We start from the raw sequence: 23,597 nt of genomic DNA, 5'->3' as shown, positions 1-23,597 counted from the left end.
AATAAAGTATACGGGCAATGAAGACTTGTTAAAGGTCACTATAAAAGGCAAAATCATAGACTCATACTTGCACTTACTTGCTGCACTGAAAGATGCTTGTCCTGTAGCTCACCTAACTTGGAATCTTGTTCAACTGGTTGAGTAGAACAAAGAGTCTCAAAATTCACCTCTGCTATTTGTGTACAATCTTCATCAGTCTGAGACATACTGGGCTCCACTCCTAAACATTCATTTCCAGCACTGAGACTGGTATCTCCCTCTTTTCTGTGACAGATGGGTTCCACCTTGGCTTCTGACAATGTGTTTAAGGCTGCTAACGACTCAGCTGGCAATGCATCATCCTTTGAATTTTCTAGTAAATCTTTGTGACATGTCAAAGGTATTGATATGGAACTCGAAGAATTGCTCAATGGGTTCATCAACTCTCTACATTGAAAATCACTCATTATTCTAATCGGTCTTTCCTCCTGGGTGATTTCTGGTGATGTCAGTAACTTTTCTAAGGTAGACACAAAAGTTTCAAGAGAGCCTTCTTCATCTTTGGTTTCTTCAGAAGTCATGGTCAATGTGATGTCCTTGCTAGGCTCCTTCTCTGGCTCTATTAACAAGTTCTCCTTTACAGCAAATGTACCAAGTTCTTTAATAGTAGTACTTGAGAGAAGGCTTATTTCAGGAGAGTCTCTGTCTCTACTTAGTTCCTGTATATTCCAAATAGAATTTACATCATTATTACATATACAAAAAAGTGTTTAAAATGAAAATGTTATAGTTTTCTGGTTCATCATGTTGCTAAGTTACCACCAAAAGCTTTATCAACTTTCCTCCCTTCCATAAATAAAAATACTCTTTATTGGGGCTTCCCTGGTGGCGCAGTGGTTGAGGGTCCGCCTGCCGATGCAGGGGACGCGGGTTCGTGCCCCGGTCCGGGAGGATCCCGCGTGCCGCGGAGCGGCTGGGCCTGTGGGCCGTGGCTGCTGGGCCTGCGTGTCCAGAGCCTGTGCTCCGCAACGCGAGAGGCCACAGCAGTGAGAGGCCCGCATACCACAAAAAAAAAAAAAAAAAAAAACAACTCTTTATTACTTTCCTATACCAAATTACTAATGACTGTGAACACATGGTTAAACATTTAATAGTAGACCAAGGGTAAAATTGGCCGGGCCATAATTACAGATGGCAAATTATCTATTCAGCTAAGTTTAAATTATCTGGGCTAAGGGAAGACCAGAGATAACATGGATAGTTAAATCAACAATCTAAAAACTTCACTGCAGTTAATAGTTGAAAAATTCTCCCTTGCTAAAAATCCCTATTGAATTTTATTAATTAACCAGGAACAAAATTGGTGTAGTTTCACCTTCCTTTTATTCCCCACCTCTGTACGCATATGTAAATGTGATGTAAAAAGGCCAAAGGACAGGTGGTCAGGGAGGAGAAAAGGAGAAATGAAAACAGTTCTATGTAAATATTACAAGCTCTGGCTATAAATCAATGGTTCTGACTTATGGTTGTTTTAAACAAAAAACACAAAACTACAAAACACAAAATGACTATTATCTTCAAAGACATCACCTTAATAGGTTATACCTGTTCTCACAATATTTCCAATGATCAAAATATTATTAGACTTCCTCTTTTGAAAGCGCTTTCAAAATTGTTTATAAGCCATTCAAGAAAATCAGTCTCAATAACTTAAAGGCATTAAACTTTTTTTCAACATTGAAAACTGTTAATTTGCTTGACCTTAAGTATCAGAATGGGTTTCAGTGACTTCTGCCTGTTTCTAAAAATCAAATCCACCTTCACTGACACATCACTCTTCCAGAATGCACTGTAACTTGTCAGCCCTCTAATACTATGATTTGATTTGAATAAGGGAAGTGAAAACCATTTTATTCTCCCTCTCTTCCTTTTCTACCTGCCACCATTTATATTCTCTGTACATAGCATCCAGAGCTTAATAAGATATATTTATTAGCAATGCAAACTATAATTTGCTCAGAAAGATAAAAGAAATTTAGAAGGAATTGAAGAACTGGATCCTATCCATTCTTGAAGTCATGTTCAAGATCTCCCTCTTATCTGAAGTCCTTATACCTACTAAATTCAAGGCCTTAGATCTAATAAAGTATATATATATATATATATATATATAGAACTCTGCCCTAAAGGAAATTAATTCCTAAATTAAGATTGAAGGCATTAATACATAAGACATTAAATAAACTATAAATCATGCTTCGCTGCTGGCACAGTGGTTGAGAGTCCGCCTGCCGATGCAGCAGACGCAGGTTCGTGCCCCGGTCTGGGAAGATCCCACATGCCGCGGAGCGGCTGGGCCCATGAGCCATTGCCGCTGAGCCTGCGCGTCTGGAGCCTGTGCTCCGCAACGGGAGAGGCCACAACGGTGAGAGGCCCGCGTACCGCAAAAAAATAATAATAATAAAATAAATAAATAAACAAACTATAAATAATGTCAAAAACACTGCATGAACTCAAATGAATGGCATAAACCATAGCCCTAGTGTAACAAGAATAAATTTTCTGGGGGGAAAGAAAGGGAGGCAGTGAAGGGTTTTCAAGATTGCCTGAAAAATGCTCGGTTAAACAAAGTTAAACAGATTTATTTACTACAAGACTTTTCAAAACGTGCACTATAAATCTCTGAGGAGACTTTAGGATACAGTGTTCTCTAAACTTCTTTGTTCAAAAAACTCCTTTATTCTCAGAAGATCTATTAATGTCACAGGAGGCAAGTGATAGGGAAATACTGATACAGTGAATAAGCAATGTTAAAGAGGGAGCAATTACTTTGGTCAAGATCACCACAGTCATCTGAGACAGATCCAAAGAGGAGATGGAACTTAAGCCAGAAATTAATGATTTGTGAAGGCGTAAAAGTAGGAAAAACACGTATTTCTTAAGCACCAACTAGGTACCAAACACCGAGAACCATCACTGCTCTCAGTCCTCACTATAATCCTATGAAATGAGTATCACTTTCCGTATATTACACATGTAAATGACACACTTGCCCTTGGAACACAACCTATGTGGTTCCAAATTTTATGCTCTTTCCCTTGCTTTCTGGCTCCTGACTTAAACAAAGGCATGGAGGTGGGAATGTGTAAGGTATACCTGAGATGAAGTAAGGTACAGGTGTATGACGGGGTTGGCCTGGGGAGGTCCTTGATTGTTGGAGTCTGTTATGGGCAGAGCCAATCTTATCGTCCTCTGATTTCCCATAGCACCAAGCAGAAAGCAAAGCCAAAACAAGCCCTCAGGTACATGGTTACTGATTAGTAACTGGAAGATGGGAAAGCAGTATCCAGCAGGAAATATTAAAGGAACAAGGGTAATAGACAAAGCAACAGAAGGCATTTTTGCTATTACATCTCAGCAACTAGTTTGATATTAAATTATATGCTTCTCCTCTAGATAAAGAATAAAAGACTTATAATGCTAGACAAGAAACAGATCAAGAAAATTCTATTTCATTAGAGATAAGGAAGAATAAATACTGAAATGGGTCTCCACGACAGATGTAAGAAACGTGTCCTCGCGCTTTCTGTCTGACTGTGGCAGCCCAGACTGAATGCGGGAATGCAGGGAAAAATTTTTTGCAACTCGCAAAAAACCCTGTGAACAGTGAAAGCCTGCTTTATTCCAAAGACAGATATACAAGAGTTTACGAGAAAAGTACTGGAAAATTATTCCCCTTAAAAAAAAACAAAAACACTGAAATGGGTTGTTACACAATTCTATCTATTGAAATGGTTTAGTCATATTCCTGCCTAGGGGAAAACTTAAATGAACTTGATACTTTAAGCAACATAATGTTTTTAAAAAAATCTAAACCCAAGATTTGAATAGCTAATTTCTATTATACAGACCAACCTTTTCTGGGTGTGTTAACACTTTAGGATCTTCAGCCTCAGGTCCTAGAAGATAACATTATATGTTTTCATTCCAGTTTTATTAAAGCATTAAAACATATTGTCTCACTCAGCATTTCTTAATCATATAACTTGAAATGACTCCCTCATTCATGTGATATATCAAATATTTAATAAATATTATACCAATTTATTGATATAAAAGTATGTTGGCAATAAAATTATGAAATTCTTCCATTCCTTAAAAAAATATTTCACATGAAGCCAGGTAATATTATAATTGTTTGGAATTAGTTTAGTTAAAAACCAACCTCTCTACTTTGGCTGAGTTATCCTAAGTATTCGCAACTACATGGAAAAATCATATCTACTTTCTCTGTGTCATTATCATCTCCATTATGGGTAACAGAATTTAAATGAATTCATGCTGTTGAGTTAGGCAATAAAAAAAAAAAAGGCATAAAAAGAAACATTCATGTAGCGGCCAAAAGGAATCAGGAGATGTCCTAAAGGTACATGTATCAACAAGTCTCTATTTCTTAAAGTTATTAAAAATTTTTAAACATTTTACGATAGTTGCTTTTTTTTCCTGTATTGAGACTACCTTTTGAACACTACTAACATTTTTTGAGTATCATTATGAACTCATGATTTTTTTTTCACAAACTTATTTCCATGAACCAAAATCATGTTAGTTTTTTTCCCCAGCTAATTTGTCACAGGTTGGCCAGTGGGAGCACTATTGACCTAGCTCTTTACCCTTTTAGCACTGCCCCCTGACATCCTTGAAAGCATTTTTGTTTTCCAACAATGGTAAGATTTTCAGATCCATCCTAATATCTTCAAGCTCCAAGACAGATCAGCTATCCTTTTAGGATCCCTGGTTTGCTTGGCATTTGTACACCCATAGCACCCATACACCTGGCACTTAGCAGGCTCAATAAATATTTGTTAAAATAATGAATAAATAATATTACAGACCAAAATCCAGGCACTAGGAGGGCATGCAAGAGTTGGTGATGGCGTTAAGTGGTACTGCTATTGTTGTAGTAGCAACAGATCAGAAGACAGAGATTTTAAAACTTAGCTTTTCAACTTCAAGTATCACGTCCTTGTGCCTTTTCTTATAATACAAAGTTTCAATGACCACTAAGAATATTTACTACACTGTCATACAACATACATAGGTGGCACTTCAAAGTGAAAGACAGCTACCCTCTAATACAGCTGAAATCAAGTAAATGGCCTGCCTAACTGCCAGTCAAGAAAGACATGACATACATATTAAGAATGCTATGAACAGAGAAAACAAACATTGTTTTCAAATTTGAGCCCCCAAATTATAAGTCAAAAAAGTAGATGTGGAGGAGTAGGTATTGACTGCACCTGAGCTCTTCGCATATGGGCAACTTTAAGCAGCATGATTCCAAGGTCAACAGCAACACTGATTTCATATGTAAAAATGTATGGAAGCAATGTATAGTAGACCAGCCTAGTTGTAAATAAATCCATATCTAATTAAGCCTTCTATTTTTAGGCAAAGACAAATTCACTTTATATGACTCTACTCATCAAAGTGTACCTTGAATACTCTGGTGGTTCAGTGAAAGTTCAGCCTGGGGAAATGACACAGTGAACGCTGGACAACTTTTTCTAATCCTAAAAAAAAAAAAAAATCAATCAATTAATTAATAAATACATATAAAGTTTCAAATGGAAAAAACCCCACTATTTCTCATTCAGATACAATTTAAACTTCTTTTTAATTTAAAGGAATTTCAAATAGGATCAACTTCTTTTGCTCCAATTACTAGCAATTTGTTAACATTTAAATTTCAAATGGCTGCAAAAATGGAGAGAGCCAAAAAAATTAAGGAATGAACTTTAGGAGTGTAGACAAGCTAAACTACATTTAGGTCTGAAAGTAACTTTGGAGATGACTGTCTACCAAATAGAAAGGTGGAGTGAGAGAGAAAAATTGGTCCTAATTTATGAAGCTTGACTACTTAAATCCTCAAATACACTGAAAGTTTGTCATTATAGCTTGAGATGTAAGTGAAAGTCACTCATGAGAAAATTCTCAGACATTATTTACCTTTCTTGTATTTCACAGCAGGGGAAAAAAAGGTAGGAACTACTGAAGGGAAGAGGTTGTGAGCAAAATAAAGGTCAAGCCTAATCTACAATTTTGATCATCTACCCTGGGATAATTAAAAGTTGACTGTAAGCTGGGACGAAGTAAGAAAGTAGCGTTGGCATATATACACTACCAAATGTAAAATAGACAGCTAGTGGGAAGCAGGTGCATGGCACAGGGAGATCAGCTCGGTGCTTTGCAACCACCTAGACGGGTGGGATAAGGAGGGTGGGAGGGAGACGCAATAGCGAGGGGATATGGGGATATATGTATATGTATAGCTGATTCACTTTGTTATACAGCAGAAAATAACACAACACTGTAAAGCAATTATACTCCAATAAAGATGTTTAAAAAAAGTTGATTGAAGAAAAGCAATCAGTTGACTATTTTTTTCTCAATCTAATTTACTATACAAATGCAATCAAGATATCTTCCTTTAAAAAAAAAAAAGCCTCTTGTTCCAGTTGTTTTAAGAACAGTTTTTATGAACCAGGCATAGCTACTTGAATCCTAAGCAAGAATAATAAATTGAACATTCTCTCCTGCCTAAAAAAATAGAAGTGATCAGTATAAGCTATCTTGAAAATGAATCTGCTCATATAGAATAATTTCTATGAGGCAAATAGAAAAGAATGCCATTTTTTCCCCTAAAACATGATTCTTTGAGTACAAGCTGATTTAAAATAAAACAAAATCGTAGTTTGAATCAACAGCAGAATTTTTTCCTTAATTATAAAAGAGAATTTAACACAGAAGTTTTGAAAATAGAGCAAACTTTCATCTAAGGTATTAAAAAATTATTATTTATATTAGGCAAGACTGCAAACAACATACATGTCCAATATTAGCGAAATGATTAAATGAATTACAGTATAGTAAGTTATACAATGAAATATTATGAGGTCATTAAAATTCATGTTTTTACAAAATATTAATGATGTGAAATAATAATTATGATAAACACTACTTAAAATTTGAAAACAGGGGTAATTCCCTGGTGGTCCAGTGGTTAGGAGGCTGGGCTTCCACTGCAGGGGGCATGGGTTCAATCCCTGGTCAGGGAACGAAGATCCCACAAGCTGCATGGTGTGGCCAAAAAAAAAAGAAAGAAAGAAAGAAAAAAAACAGGAAACAAAAGTATCTGCAGAATAATCCCAATTTTGTAGAAAATATGAACAAAACAAAAATATATAGAAAGCCTAAAATAAAATGTACCAAAATGTTAACAATGGTTCTCTCCAGGCTGTGAGACCATGGATGCTGCATTAGTCTTTCTTAGTCTTTTCTCTTTTTCCATTTCTGTAGATGAACTTATATTGCTGATATATTCAGTAAAAGGATTATTTTAAAATAGTGATTCTCAAACTTTTGGTCTTTGGACTCCTTTACACTCTTAAAACTTAGTGAGGAACTCAAAGAGCTTTTGTTCATGTGGCTTCTATTTATTTATATTTACATATTAGAAATTAAAATGGAGAAAAATGTTAAATAATCATTAATTTTTAAGTAACAGTAATAATCCAATATATTATTATATTGTTATGAAACATTTTTGCATTTTCCAAAATGAAAAAAAATTTAGTGAGAAAGTGGCACTGTTTCACATTTTAAAAAATCTCTTTAATGTATGGCTTAATGCAAGACAGCTGCCACCTGAACTGCTATAACACATTCAATCTTTTGCGATATATATATATATATATATTTTTGTTTGTTTGTTTGTTTGTTTTGCCGTATGCTGGCTTCTCACTGTTGTGGCCTCTTCCGTTGCGGAGCACAGGCTCCGGACGTGCAGGCTCAGCGGCCATGGCTCACGGGCCCAGCTGCTCCACAGCACGTGGGATCCTCCCGGACCGGGCACGAACCCGTGTCCCCTGCATCGGCAGGCGGACTCTCAACCACTGTGCCACCAGGGAAGCCCTGTGATATATTTTTTTATTTGAAGTATATTACAAAAATCTGGCCTTATACAGATATGCAGTTGGAAAAGGAAGGAGTACTTTAGCAGCCTTTTAGGATAATAGTGCATATTCTTTTTAGATAACATACCAAAACTCTAAAAGCAATAATTTCCTTAAAGGTTACTGGAAATGTGAAAATTGAAACAAAATCAATGAACTTTTATATTGGTCTACGCTGCACTTTGAATGGATCTTTTACTTGTCTGTGGGTGATGCTGTGACATTATGCATTGGTCTTTCAGAAAATACTGATTTGCTGAGTTATGCAGCTCTTCCCTATACTGATCTGTTTCATCATAAAAATCTCAAAAAGGTCACCTTTGTAAATATTTCCACTGATCTTACCAGAAAGTTCAAGAAAATGTCTGCCATATACTCCACTGTGAATAAACAGTTTGTTAGTTATTCTCCCAAGTCAAAAAAAAAGGTGAAACTATTTTTTTTTTACTAATCTTATAACTCAAACAAGTGCACAAGTGCTCTTAAGACAACTATCACACTTTACACAGAAGCGTAAAAAGATATATATTCAAGGGTAGAAATTTAATAAAACTAATAACTTTTCTGCTTCATCAAATGCACTAAGTAAAACTGGCTTTTTTTTTTTAAACCGCTAGTACATGGCTGTGAAAAATACGGTGACTACCAGTCCTATTTGGTGCCACTGCCCTGATGCCTACTAAGGCTCCAGCTTTTTATCCACCATTTGCTTTAGCACCGTAAGTGCAAATGTCAATACCATAAAATAGGCAAATAATGTGTTAGCATTATTATGAAAATAGTTTTGACCTCACAGATCCTCTGGGAAGAGCCTCAGGGACTCCCAGGGCGTCCACAGGCTTTACTTTGAGAACCATTGTTTATAAAAAAATTGAAAGGATAAGGTCTCTTTAAGTATAATAGTTCTATGAAAGTCTAATTTCAATAAGCTCTACAAATTCTTCCCTCATGCTATGCTATAAATTTGCTTTTTAAGTAATATTAGAGAATCAACTGATTCAGTCTTTCTCATGCAATGAAACTTATCTACAATGTTTGTAAAATAACATATATTTATGTTGCTAAAGGGACAATTATTCAAAAATATACAGTAACTCTAAAACTCTTAAGAAAAAGAACACTTATTTTATATGTGTAAAATGACAAAAAATATCTATAATATAATAATGCCCAAAATCATTATACTTACTGTAACAGAGCTTCATTTTGTTCCATTTCATCTTGAGGTTGCTAGAAAGAAAGAACAGTAGTTTTTTCCAACTGAGGAATACTAAGCTAATACAACAAGCTAAAAATTTAACATTTAAGATACGTTATTCTTTCTTAGTATCTTTTTTTATTGTGGTAAAATATGTAAAACATAAAATTCACCGTTTTGACCATTTAAAGTTCTGTGGCATTATGAACATTCCCATTGATGTACAATCAACACCAACATCCATTTCCAGAACTTTTTCATTTTCTCTAACTGAAAGTCCATACCTATTTAAACACTAACTCCCCATTTACTCCTCTCCCAACCCCTGGCATCCATGATTCTTTCTGTCTCTGTTTTGACTACTCTAAGTGCCTCATATAAAAGGAACCATACAATATTTGTCCTTTCGTGACTGGCTTATTTCACTTAGTAATGATGTCTTCAAGGTTCATCCTTGTTGTACCATGTATCAGCATTTCTTTCCTTTCTCAGGCTAAATAATATTCCATTGTATGTATGTACCACATTTCATTTATCTACTCATCTATTAATGGACACCTGGGTTGCTTCCACCTTTTGGCTATTGTGAGTAATGCGTCTATGAGTGTGGGTATACAAATATATTTTCGAGTCCCTGCTTTCACTTATTTTGGGTATATAACCAGAAGTAGAATTTCTGGATCATATGGTAATTATATGTTTAATTTTTTGAGGAATCACCATACCATTTTCCATAGCAGCTGTACCATTTCATTCTACATTTCCCACCAGCAATGAGCAAGAATTCCAATTTTTCCATATTCTCATCAATACTTGTTAATTTTGTTTTGGTAATAGCCATCCTGATGAGTGTGAGATGGTATTTCATCATGGTTCTGATGTGCATTTCCATAATGGTTAAAGATGCTGAGTATCTTTTCATATGCTTATTAGCCATTTGTATGTCTCTTTTTTTTTTTGGCCACGCTGCAGTGGCTTGTGGGATTTTAGTTCCCCAACCAAGGATCGAACCTGGGTCCCAGCAGTGAAAGCGCCAAGTCCTAACCACTGGACCACCAGGGAATTCCCTATATCTTCTTTACTAAATGTCAATTTATGTCCTTTGCCCATTTTTTAATTAGTTGTTTGTTGTTGTTGAGTTATAAGAGTCTCCATATACTCTGTGTATCAATCCTTTATCAGATATATGATTTACAAATAATATTTTCTCCCTTTCTTTGAGTTATCTTTTCACTCTGTTGATAGTGTCCTTTGATGCACATAGGTTTTTAATTTTCATGAAATCTAGCTTATCTATTTTTTATTTTGTTGCTTATGGTTTCATAGCCAAGAAATCATTGCCAAATTGAATGTCATGATACTTTCCCCCTATGTTTTCTTCTAAGAGTTTTATAGTTTTGGCTCTTATGTTTAGTATTTTGTTTTAATTTCTTTCTGTAAAAGGATTTGTGGAACTTAGGTAAAGAGAAAGGGAGTGTTCCTTCTTTTTATTCCTAGCATTTCCCTTTTCTTAGTTCATTAATCCATAATAGTCCTGATGAGCCACTCCTGTCAGGTTCTGAGTTCTAATATTTCTCCTGAGGGCCAAAAATCATACAACCTTTGTGTTACAGTGTTAAATGCTTAATGGATTCTGCCTAATTCTCAAGTCATGCCAGAAAATCTGAAGCTGTTGTGTCCCTTTCAAAAAAGATTAAAATGTTCTGATAAAATGTTTCCATTTTAAGATTTCACAGCACACTGGCTTTCATCGCTTTAAAAGGAATTCTTACCTTAAATATCTTATTAGTATCAAGATCTTTACAAAAAGATCTCTCTTTGGGGTACCCTCTATGTTTGTTTCTATGATCAATAATAAAGCTTTCTAAAAATATGTAAAGCCATTTAGCCTGAACTTCCAAGCATTTTTGATCACTGAAACAGCCATAATAACAAGAAAACACAAAGTAATTTGAGAACTTAAATCCTCTCCAATTAATAATGTTCATTGTTATTTATTGATAGTGCATCCTTATAGTGCTCAAGGTTATCACATTGGTTCCACATATACATACTTCCTAAGCAGACATTGCAAAAAGCTCAGAGGTCCAGAGTGAAGAAGGAATTTCAAGAAGTAAACCTACGGACCTCCCTGGTAGCGCAGTGGTTAAGAGTCTGCCTGCCAATGCAGGGGACTAGGGTTCGAGCCCTGATCCGGGAAGACCCCACATGCCGCAGAGCAACTAAACCCATGCGCCCCAACTACTGAAGCCCGCGTGCCTAGAGCCCGTGCTCTGCAACGAGAGGCCACTGCAGTGAGAAGCCCGCGCACCGCAACAAAGAGTAGCCCCCGCTCGCCACAACTAGAGAAAACCTGCGCACAGCAACGAAGAGCCAACACAGCCACAAATAAGACAAATAAATAAGTAAATTTATAAAAAAGAAAGTAAACCTAGATATTCCCAAGGATTAATTAAACAGGGTACACTTATGTACTTACTTGGTATTTCTGAGTCTTCACAAAGCAATTCATTCAAGTATCTGTAACACTCATTTCATTCATCTTACTAAAGGACCAGTGAATTTTCCAACTGAGGGCTAATTTTTCATTTGACCCTACCCACATAAGGAAAATACAAAAGATAAGAGAGCAAGTAAGAAGAAAGTTTGCTCCTGACAGCTGATTTTTTTTTCCTCTTCCATAGGCAGAAATACCCTTCAGGAGGTAATGCCTTGGAATATAATGGGGGTTGGAGCTGTTCATTTGTTGATTAACAAAATGTAAGGATACACTTCAATCAATTCTTTCTTAAAGGGTACAAATTGCTATCTATGCTTTTGATACATGAGACATTTTTCTCCTGCCCCTACGAGGGCAATAAAGTGCAGACATTTAAAAAAAAAAATCTGTTGGGGGTGTGGTGTGAGAGGTGAAAGAAGGTTTAAATTAATTGTATCAATTTAGAGGATCTGGGAAAGGAGCAAATCTGTTTATATATCCTTAACCAAAAAACAATACTCTACTATCTGAGATCATTTTCTTCAACTGAATCATGGATTACTGGGAGAGAAATGGAAGCCTGGCCAACCTGATCAGCCTGACCAACCTTGGCTCTCCATGAGGCATGAGATGTCTCACACAAACTATCCTCACATTCCGCAGAACAGAATACACATTCCTGATATTCAGCGTTTTAGTGATCTTGATGAATTATTGATAATGTTTGCTTAAAATACCTTTCTCTCAGACTGAGGTAGCCAAATTTGGTTATCTATACAAATATTTTTTATTATTTCCAAATATCCACATGATTGTCTTTTAGAGAGTTTGATCTGGACATATGGTACCATCTCTACATTGCTTCAGTGTTAGTAATGCTAAAATGATCATTTTAAACTCCACTGAGTAGTATCTAAATACAACTTAAACACAAAGTTATTCAACCACTGAATGAGAAATATCTTTACTCTGGCTGAGTCAGGTGCCAAAGACCTGTTTTCATCCATTCCTTCCCAAAATATTCCTAAGCAATTGCAACTCTGGGCAGAGACAGCAATTCTAGGACCCTAAGAATTAAAGCAGGTCAGGATGGGTTAGTCAGGAAAAGGATATCAAAGACATTAATGATCAGCATAATAGAGTCAAGGGGTTCCCTAAGTTTTGAAAACTCACCTTGAATTTGAGTGGTCCAGCTCTTCATGAATCAGAGAGGTAGCTAGCAAGAGAGAATATTACCTGCCTACTGGGGCTTAAAAAGACCCTGCAGGATTCAAATTACTACATATAGAATGGATAAACAACAAGGTCCTACTATATAGCACAGGGAACTATATTCAATATCCTGTGATAAACCATAATGGAAAAGAATATGAAAAAGAATATGTGTGTGCATATGTGTGTATATATATACATATATATATAACTGAATCACTTTTCTGTACAGCAGAAATTAACAACATTGTAAATCAACTGTACTTCAATAAAATAAATTAAAAAAGAAAAAAGACCCTGCAGTACATATATACATAATCTCTCCATGGGCTCTGGTCTTGCCAACCATGATCCTTCTTCCATTACACAGTTGTCGAACAAGCCTGTGCTTGTTTGTTTCCCTTTCAAGGTTCTCTTAAATGTTCATTTTAACTGATTTCACCACCACATATGGATAAGGGTGGAAGGTGGAAGCTGCTTAACGGAGAGGAAAAGTGAATTCAACCTGGATTCATACCTCTTAGACAGCATTTCCGTGAGTAGAAGATGGAAGAAGCAGCCTGATGGTAATAATCACAAGACTGAATTAATCATTGTTCCCTATCAAACAAGTATTTTCCAGTATTCAAAAACGATTATAGTAAGATCAATGATGCCTGCTATATTAGTCAGGGTTCTCCAGAGAAACAGAACTAACAGGATATGTTTATACATAGAAAGAGATTTATTGTAAGGAGCTGGATCATGTAACTATGGAAACTGGCAGGTCCAGATCTACACTGTGGGCCATCAGGCTTAAGACCCAAGAAAGCTGATGGTATAGATAAAGTCCAAAGGCTGTCTGCTGGATAATTCTCTCTTGCTTAGGGAAGCTGGTTTTTTTGTTCTATATAGGCCTTCAACTGGTTGGATGAGGCCCACCCACGTTATGAAGGGCAATCTGATTTACCCAAATCCAGTGATTTAAACGTTAATGTTATTCAAAAACATCCTCAAAGAAATTCCCAGAATAATGTTTGACCAACTATCTGGGCACCTGATGGCCTAGACAAGTTGACATATAAAATTAACTATCATACCTCCTAATTTTGATAGTAATGTCTCCAATTATCTCTCCATACATACTACTAAACTCTCCAAACAAAATTTTTAAAATTTCTATGTAAAGTTTAAAAACTGCTTGCCATAGCACCTATAAAGAACAAGAAAAGGTACGGCAAGACCCAATAAAAATGATGAGTATGAAATATTTTAAAAGACTGCTCCCTATGTTTTTAAAAATTAGCATAGTGGGGCTTCCCTGGTGGTGCAGTGGTTGGGAGTCTGCGTGCCGATGCAGGGGACACGGGTTCGTGCCCCAGTCTGGGAAGATCCCACATGCTGTGGAGCTGCTGGGCCCATGAGCCATAGCCACTGAGCCTGTGCGTCCGGAGCCTGTGCTCCGCAATGGGAGAGGCCACAGCAGTGAGAGGCCCACATACTGCAAAAAAAAATTAGCACAGTGCATGTCAAACCAAAGATCCTCTATTTCTTCATAGTTTGCCCTTACTTGAAATGTTCCATCATTTTTAAAAAAATTTTTATTGCAGTACAGTTGCTTTACAATGTTGTGTTAGTTTTTGCTGTGCAGTAAACTGAATCAGTTATACATATACATATATCCACTCTTTTTTAGATTTCCGTCCCATTTAGGTCACCACAGATCATTGAGTAGCACGCCCTGTGCTAAACAGTAGGTTCTCATTAGTTGTTTATTTTATACATAGTAGTGTATATGTGTCAATCCCAATCTCATCATTTCTAAAATAGTTTGTTTTGAAGTTGAATATCAATATTATATCTGAGTTTTAAGAAAAATTTATTTAGAAATCTGTTTAGTAACTGAATTATTTAGAATTTACTTAAAATTAGGTTGAAGTTGTGAAACAATATATATTTTTTTCTTTAAATAACTCTGGGAAAGCACCTTTTCTGGTCTCTCTATTTATTTGACAAAATCAATTTTACTCATATAGTTAAATTTCTAAAGGTTTATTTTCAAAGAATAAAATAAAAAACTGTGAAAGCAGCATCTGTTAATTTAAAAACTGATATCAATTAAAATTTGCTACAGATGTTTAACACTTTGATAACATGGTCTAACTCTTACTGTACACAAAAACGGTGGGGGGGGGTGGGCAGTGGAAAGTTAAAGGAGGTATCTATTTTACTACCAATGAATTCCCACGAAGGCAAAAGAGAGGGACCAATACCAAGTGCTTCATTTATCCTTCTTATCTTAATTTTACAACAAGCCCATAACCAGCAGATGGCTGAGTTACAATCTCATGAAAAATCTTTGAAAGATACATTCATTAACTCTTCAAGTCCTCTATGACAATTGTTCCAACAGCTGATCATCAGCAATTACTTGGGAGGCTTTTGAAAAATGGACAGTCCTAGGCTCTACTCAAATACGGGTCTGAGAGTCTATATTTTTAAAAAGCTACTAATAAATGGAATATTTATAAATGGAATGGAATATTTATAAATGGAATATTTCCTGCCGTATCGATAAACAAAGGATGTCACAGTCATCAATGATTGCAACCATCCAACGTGAGCCAGTGAGCCCTGAGGAAACTCAGGGCTGAAAAGAATACCTGCCATCTAGCAGCCATCAGACTGCAGCCACTCCCTGCGGTGAGCCCTGAGGAAACTCAGCATGTGAAAATACAGGATACCGGCCCCAGAGAGCTGAGGTTCACATCAAAGGAATGATTTCAACGAGCCCAGACTCTGGCATCTTCCCATACACAGAAAAGATCTAAATTCCTTAACTTGAGATATCTGGCTTTCTTTCATTAACAATAATCTTTTAATGTCCCCGACTACCTGCCCTTTGTTGCAAAACTCCTATTTATCCTGGCTCTTCCCCTCGCCTCCTCAAAGCAGTTTCTCAGAGTTATCTGAAACGCTGTCTCCCGGGCTGCAGTGCTCCTTTTGCCCCAAATAAAACTTACCTCGTAACTCTCACTTTGTGCAATTTTTTAAGTCAACACTATCCAAATAAGTTTGGTAATCAAGCTCTCAAAATCACCGTTCTGAGGTACAATCTAGAGCCTGATACAATTTTCACATGGTAAATGTTTCTCAGATAAATTGAAAACAGTTAATTTTTATTTCCTATTTCACAGTTATTGAAGCTAAAGGGAAAAAAATTATTTTTCTTAAATCAGAAGTTACAAAAATGATATTTCAACAAATTAGTAGAAACTAAATATGGACACCTCAGCTTTAAAAAAATATTTGGTGTTGAATTTTACTCTTTTGACTAGATATAATTCAACTGATACACCTTCCTAGGTACAATATTAAATAAACCCGCATGGTCACTCTTTGGAACTGCTGTCAGTTTCTGCTATTAAAATAAATGTATTCTCCGTTCTATTCCTTAAGACTCTGTAGTTATCTCTGGTTAGCTAACTTATTTATGCCAAGGTGCTAAATGAATCATCCCTTACCTTTCGCCATGGTGACTGCATTAAAAAGAAACAAGTGAAAATTTGTGTATCTAAGTGTGTGCCCACACACATGCACTCACACACACACACACACACACACACACACACACACACACACACACGACAATAGAAGGGTCTTTCAGTGGCCCATATCTCAAATTATACTACACAAACTAGTATCTTCTTCACAAATTTAAGGTGACCTCTGACACACAATGGAGATGAAACTGTAATTATTATATCCTATTTTAGCCTATTTTAACCTTCTCAATTCCACGTCTCTACCAGAAAGAGAAATAAATAAAGGAAAGAGGGCCTAAAACATTTGGCTTTTACTGAAGTTGCAGTGAAGAAACAGAATGACTGGTGAAGAAAAGGGAAAAAGCTGAGTAAGAAAAGAAAGAAGTAAAATAATAGACAAATAGAATTAATCATTAGTAATTTGCCCCTATTTCAAACAGCATTACCAATTTTTAATAAGTATGTATTTAATCAATATACTACATACCTGTAAGACTGCATCCTCACTAATAGGCATCATCTGATTTTTATTCAGTTGCTCTTGTGGATCCTCTCTGAGTTTGAATTCAAGTTGAATCTCTGGAGTGCCTAGAATGAAATATAATCATAAATCATTTGCAATAGTTTTGTTGCTCTGCTTTAACAATGACCCAAGGATTTTATAGACACTGCAAAATGTCATTAAAAATCATCTTGTACGGGACTTCCCTGGTGGTGCAGTGGTTAAGAATCCTCCTGCAAATGCAGGGGACACAGGTTTGAGCCCTGGTCTGGGAGGATCCCACATGCCGCAGAGCAACTAAGCCCGTGCGCCACAACTACTGAGTCTGTGCTCCAGAGCCCGCGTGCCACAACTACTGAAGCCCACACGCCTAGAGACCGTGCTCTGCAACAAGAGAAGCCACGACAAAGAGAAGCTTGCGCACCACAAGAGTAGCCCTTGCTAGCCGCAACTAGAGAAAGTCTACGCACAGAAACAGAGACCCAATGCAGCCAAAAATAAATAATAAATAAATAAATTTAAAAAATCATTTTGTAAATCATAATTTCCTAACTGCCACTTTTATGCGTCAAGGTTTTTAAATTTAAGAAGAAACGTATACACGATGCTGAATGAAATAATACTTGATATTTCTTTGTCCCAGGATGAATGAATGCAAAGGATATATAAAGAAAATTGTACAGACTTAAACCCTGCTAGAAAGAACACTTTCTTTTTCCATTTTAAGTCATTTTTAAAAACTCATAATGCTAATATATTATTCAAGAAGAGTCAGAATTTTCAAGACGGCAAATTTAGCCCATATTTAACTTTTCTTCCCTTCCGAGTTCCCAAAAAGAATCCAAAGAAATTAGTTTTAAAAAAAAATCTGAAGCAGCAATGGGAAAAAGGAAATATAAAATAAAAAATATATATAAAATAAAAAATATAGAAGATGGGAATGGATTAGAGGGAAACCAAACCCTGGTTAGCAGCTTGTCACTCATCATAGGAAAAGGAGGGGCTCCCTCAGAAGTAACCAGTATATGGAATTCTTCCATCAGAATCCCAGAAAACCACCTAGCTCAGAGTAAATCCCACAGACAAAATATGAAGGAGGGTAAGCTGGAAGCTCACAGTGGCTGAAGTCTCATACTATTTGTACCAAAGAGCTTGCTGTTTGTACCAAAGAAGCTTAGGATGTATGCTGCAAGCCAACTACTCTGTGTAGGAGAATATGTTCCCTCCAAGATATGGAAATGTATTAAAATCTAAGGCTGATAAAATAATGTAGTGATGGCACAGAAGTAGAAATAATCAAATATATCAGTGAAACAAAACAAAAACTGGGAAACAGACCTATAATATATTTGGGAATTTAATATATAACAATAATGGTATTTTAAACAGTGGCAACAAGATGACATTCAATAAATAAAACTGGGGCAATTAGTTAATCATTTGAAAAAAATGAAGTTAGAGACCTACCCTACCTACCCCCCATATGCTAAATTATTCTAAAAATATTAAAGACATAAAAGTAAAAACAATAAATATAATAAATGGAAAAAAAGATAAAGAAAATATTTTTATGGTCTTGAGATAGGTAAAATATTTCTAAGTTTGAAAAAAGAAACCTTGAAAGAAAAGACTGACAGATTTTATTATATAAAAATTTTTAATTTCTGTACTACAAAACATATCATGAATAACATTAAATAATAACTAGGAAAATGGATAAAACTATTTACAATGTACATACAACAAAGTTTTGCTATCTTTAATATATAAAATGCTCTTATAAATTAACAATAAAACGAGAATAAGAGACATTAAGGCACTTCACACACACAAAAAAACTATAAATGGTCAATATTAAAACATGCCTAGCCTTGGCATTCTTCAAAAATGCAAATTAAAATAATCAGATATGTTTTATTCACCAGTTTGGCAAAGATTGCATATGTCCTGTGTTGGATCTAGAGGGAAAAAGTCATCTATTTTAGGGGGCAATATATGTCAAGGTCTGACATGTGCTTATCCTTTAAAGCAAATCTAACTTTAGCTAGTTACTCTAAGGAAATAATCAGAAAAGTAGGCAAAGATATAATACTGAGAAACATCAAACATAATTAAATCATTAAATGGTACATTCATACAATGGAATAAAAGCAGCAATTTAACAGGCTGAGGTAGATCAATATAACAAAGAAATAATACATGTAGTACAATACTAATTATGAAAAAAGATATATATATTGGTATGCAAAAGTCTGGAAAGAAACACAAATACTAAACACTGCCAATTGTTGGGAGTGGAATTACAGGGAAGAGAAGGGGATGAGATCTTTCACTTTCTGCATTATATAATTTTACATTTAAAAAATATTTTATACTTTAAAAAATTGGCAAAAATAATTAAGGTCTATCCATTTGGGGAAGCGAAGGGAAGGGAAGGGAAGGGAAAAAACTTGGTTGGAATATTGAAACAGATCTCTAACTTCTTCCTAGTGTCATTTTATGTATCATAAGAACACATTCTGGAGACCAATATTACACACTATCCCTTCCAATTACATGTAGGAAAAACTACTCCAAGAAGAAGCTGTAATTTGCCGCTGGGGTATCAGGTGAGAGGAAGTACAGTGAAGACTTTGTGAACTACAGTGGGCTTGAACTACGCAGGTCCACTTAAACAAGGATTTTTTTTTTCATAGACATATATTTGGCCCTCCATATCCATGGGTATGGCGTCCACAGATTCCACCAACCGCAGACCATATCGTGTACTATGCTTACAATCTGCGGCTGGTGGAATTTGTGGATGTGCAATCCACAGATAGGGAGGGCCAACTATGGGACTTGAGAATCTGAGGATCTGGGAGTATACCGGGGTTCCTGGAATCAATCCTCCATCGATACCAAGGGACAAGTGTATACACACAAGAAGATTTTCATGATGTTTAGGAGATTTTCCTTCCATTCTACACCTATTTCCAGACATCCTCCAATAAAAAATGGCTCACAGGAAGAAATCATAAAAGGAAATAACCTACAATTTGAACAGCTACTGCAGAATTCATCTTTTTGAACTGTAACAATTAGTGATAGATTTTTCCAGAAGTGCTTAAATTGATCTAGAAGTGGACTTAGGAGGTTTGGAGAATTTGTAAGTGAAAGGCTCTTTTTAAAAATATATATACCAAGGATATTTGTACCTTAATTTTAGTCAGAAAGAATCAGACTGATTATTATAAAGTATTATCTACTTTTGCAAATAGGAAAGTTCAGGGTTAAGCAGGAAATTCTGGGGTGGAGAATTGCTATTCGAGTGCCACTTCCACAACTCAGTAGCCCTCTCTAAGAGTCTTAAACATCTTCCAGAAGTTACAATCTCCATTGCTATCCTTATAAAATAACAGATTTTAAGGTCTATTACAGATGCCTGTAAGAAACTAACTCCGTGTAAAGAGTTAAAGAATAAGACTAAATATAAAAGGAGAAGTTAATGGAATAATAATACTTGGAAAATTAAAGGAACTACTTAGAGAAAAGAATTATTTCTCACCTTTGCATGTTCTACTTATACCAGGATGGAGACTGAACTCAGATCTAAGAGATGTGTCTTCCTTAAAAATCAACCTTTCAAACATAAGAAAAGAAGGTACAGATGTTATGATGTTTCCTAAACAAAGACTAACAAATCAACTGTCATCTTTTAGAAAATTTTTTCCAGCTTTATCGAGATATAATTGACATACAACATTGTGCAAAGTTTAAGGTGTATAATATGATGATATATTGCATAAACTGAAAAATGATTAAGTGGATAAACTTTTAACATGGTTCAATGTAAACTACTCATAAAAATTATAATTAATTTGTTAAAATTCTTAGTTATACCACTATTAATATTCTATATCAAAATTTTTTTTCCAGAAATGTAGCCTTTAATTTAAAACTTATCCAAGATGAAAAATAAAGACATATTCATGTGGTCATGTTCATTTTAATAAATATTCTGCTATTTTTATATATTTTGGAGTAAGGGACAAATATCAATATAGTTTTTGAACAGAAGTGAAATGAGATTATTTGAAGGACCAGTGCTGTTGGGTTTTTTCCTTCACCTTTCTCTATACCACAGAGAATTTCAGATTAAAATCCCAGGGTTAAATCTGAGTGTATATTTTCAGAACATACAATTACAGAACTTTAACTTTTGGATTCACTTCTTACTATGCTCTTGGCAGCACCAAGGTAAAGAGAGAAGACAGTCCTTATTCTCGAGAAGCTTCAGATCTGGTGAGGGATACAAATAGCAATGATATAGCACAGTGAGTATGCTACTAGGCAGACCTAAGTATCTATTTCTTCTGCTTAAAAAACCTTTACAGAATGAAAAAACAGGCAAAGGACTTGAATAGACATTTCTCCAAAGAGAATATACAAATAGCCAGTAAGTACATGAAAAGATGCTCAACAATACTAAACATTAGGGAAATGTAAATCAAAACCACAATGAGGTACCGCTTCACACCAACCAAAAAACAGAAAATAACAAGTGTGGCAAGGATATAGAGAAACTGGAATTCTTGTACTTTCTACTGGAAATGTAAAATGGTACAGCCACTGTGAAAAAGTTTGGTGGTTCCTCAAAAATTAGACATAGAACTACCATTTGATCCATTAATTCCATTTCTGGGTATGTACACAAAATAACTGAAAGCAGGGACCTAACTTGTACACCCATGTTCATAGAAACATTATTCACAATAGCTAAAAGGTGGAATTGACAAGTATCCATCGACAGATGAGTGGATAAACAAAATGTGTACAGACATACAGTGGAATATTTTTCAGCCTTAAAAAGGAAGGAACTACTGATACATGCTACAACATGGATAGACCTTAGAGACATCATACTAAGTGAAATAAGCCAGACACAAAAGAACAAAAATGGTATAATTCCATTTACATGAGGTATCTAGAGGAGTCAGATTCATATAAAGTAGAATGGTAGTTGCCAGAGGCTGAAGGCATGAAAGAATGAGGAGCTCTTATTTAAAGGGTACACAGAGTGTCAGCCTGGGAAGATGAAAAAATTCTGGAGATAACTAGTAGTGATGGTTGTACAACAATGTGAATATACTTAATGCTATTGAATTATACACTTAAAAATGGTTAAAATGCTAAATTCTATGTTATATATATCTTACCACAATAAAAAAAAATGTTTTAAAATTTTGCCAGAATCCAAGAATGTAACAATGTACTAAGGCATAAATATATGATTTGGAACTAGGGGTGTTTTGGTTTATTTACTTATTCATTTTGCTTTTTACTTTTTTTATGGAAAATTACAAACATAAACAAGTAATAGAGACAATAGTATACTCATCGTCTAGGTGCAACAATTATCAGTACACAGCCAATCTTGCGTCCTCTATGATCCCTCTGCCTTCCTCTCTACCCACTGCGAGTCTCCCACTGGATTATTTTTAAAGCAAATCCTAGACATCTTATTCCACTTCATCTGGAAATATTTCAGTATTCAACTTTAAAAGATAAGGGCTCTTCAAACGTAACCGTAATAATCACACCTTTAAAAACACAGCCAAAATTTCATACCTAAAAAGAAGTCAATAACTCCTTAATATTATTAAATTTACAGTCTCTAGTAAGCAGCCTCTATAATGGCTCCCGGTATTTATGCCCTTGTATATGGTACTTATCCTTGAGTACGGACTGGATCCAGTGACTCTTCTAATAAACAAAATACAGCAAATAGGTTGAGATGTTCCTTCTGAGATTAGGTTACAAAAAGATAGTGGCTTCCATCTTACTCTCTTATTCTCTTGCTTCTTCCCTCTCATGGAAGCCAGCTTGCCATGTTGTGAAAGCCATTTGCAGAAGCCTATGTAGCAAGAAACTAAGGGAGGCCCCCAGTCAACAGTCAGAGAGGAACTAGGGACTCAGTTCAATAGCCAGAGAAGGAACTGAATCTTACAGCCACCATTTGGGAAGAAGATCTTTCTCATGAAGCCTTGAGATAAATGCAGCCTTCTGAGTCCTTGAAGCTGATGATCCAGTTAAGCCACTCCTAGATTTCTGAACCACAGAAACTACACAGTATGTGTATTGTTTTAAGATGCTAGTAAGTTTTGGAGTAAGCTGTTACACAGCAATGTAAACTAATAAACAGATTGTAGTCAGATTTCCCTGTCTCTTTTTACAGTTGTTTTGCTCATATCAGGCTCCAAACAAGATGCACACATTGCATTTGGTTGTATGTCTCTTAAGTCTCTTTGAAAATCTATAAGTTATCCCCTTCCCTGCCCCTTACAATTTATTTGTTGAAGAAACTGAGTTGTTTTTCCTATAGAGTTTCCCACATTTTGGATTTGAAGACTGCATGTCATTTAACATGTTCCTCTGTCCTGTATATTTCCTGTAAACTGGTTATTATATATAGAGGTTTGATCTGATTCGAGTTCAGTCTGGGGAGGCACTGTGTGTACTTCCTACAGGAGATAACAAAGAATGTGCTGAGAAAGGCAGTCTTGTGCATACAGTCTTTCAACCCCTGCTAGGCCTTGGGTCTGGAACACCTTCTTACTAAAAGATAGACTCCTCCCAGCCTGTACTAGACTTACCACCTTATATGGGAATCCCTTTCCCTGTTTAGACTCAGTGTGTACTCCTTCGT

General features: G+C 35.7%; 1 protein-coding gene across 1 annotated transcript in view; it reads right to left on the bottom strand.

Moving 5' to 3' along the window:
* Nucleotides 1–23,597, bottom strand: part of ANKRD31 (ankyrin repeat domain 31) — a 129,400-nt gene that overhangs the window by 100,234 nt on the left and 5,569 nt on the right. Inside the window, 6 exon segments of the mRNA XM_060007007.1 lie at nt 168–698; nt 3,895–3,938; nt 5,476–5,552; nt 9,184–9,224; nt 16,895–16,995; nt 20,457–20,530. Coding sequence (XP_059862990.1) covers nt 168–698; nt 3,895–3,938; nt 5,476–5,552; nt 9,184–9,224; nt 16,895–16,995; nt 20,457–20,530 — 868 coding nt within the window.

The sequence above is a fragment of the Delphinus delphis genome, chromosome 3 (assembly GCF_949987515.2).
Source record: "Delphinus delphis chromosome 3, mDelDel1.2, whole genome shotgun sequence".
In the NCBI taxonomy this organism is placed as follows: Eukaryota; Metazoa; Chordata; class Mammalia; order Artiodactyla; family Delphinidae; genus Delphinus; species Delphinus delphis.
The sequence above is the reverse complement of the archived record's forward strand: the minus strand, read 5'-3'. Positions and strand labels throughout refer to the sequence as shown.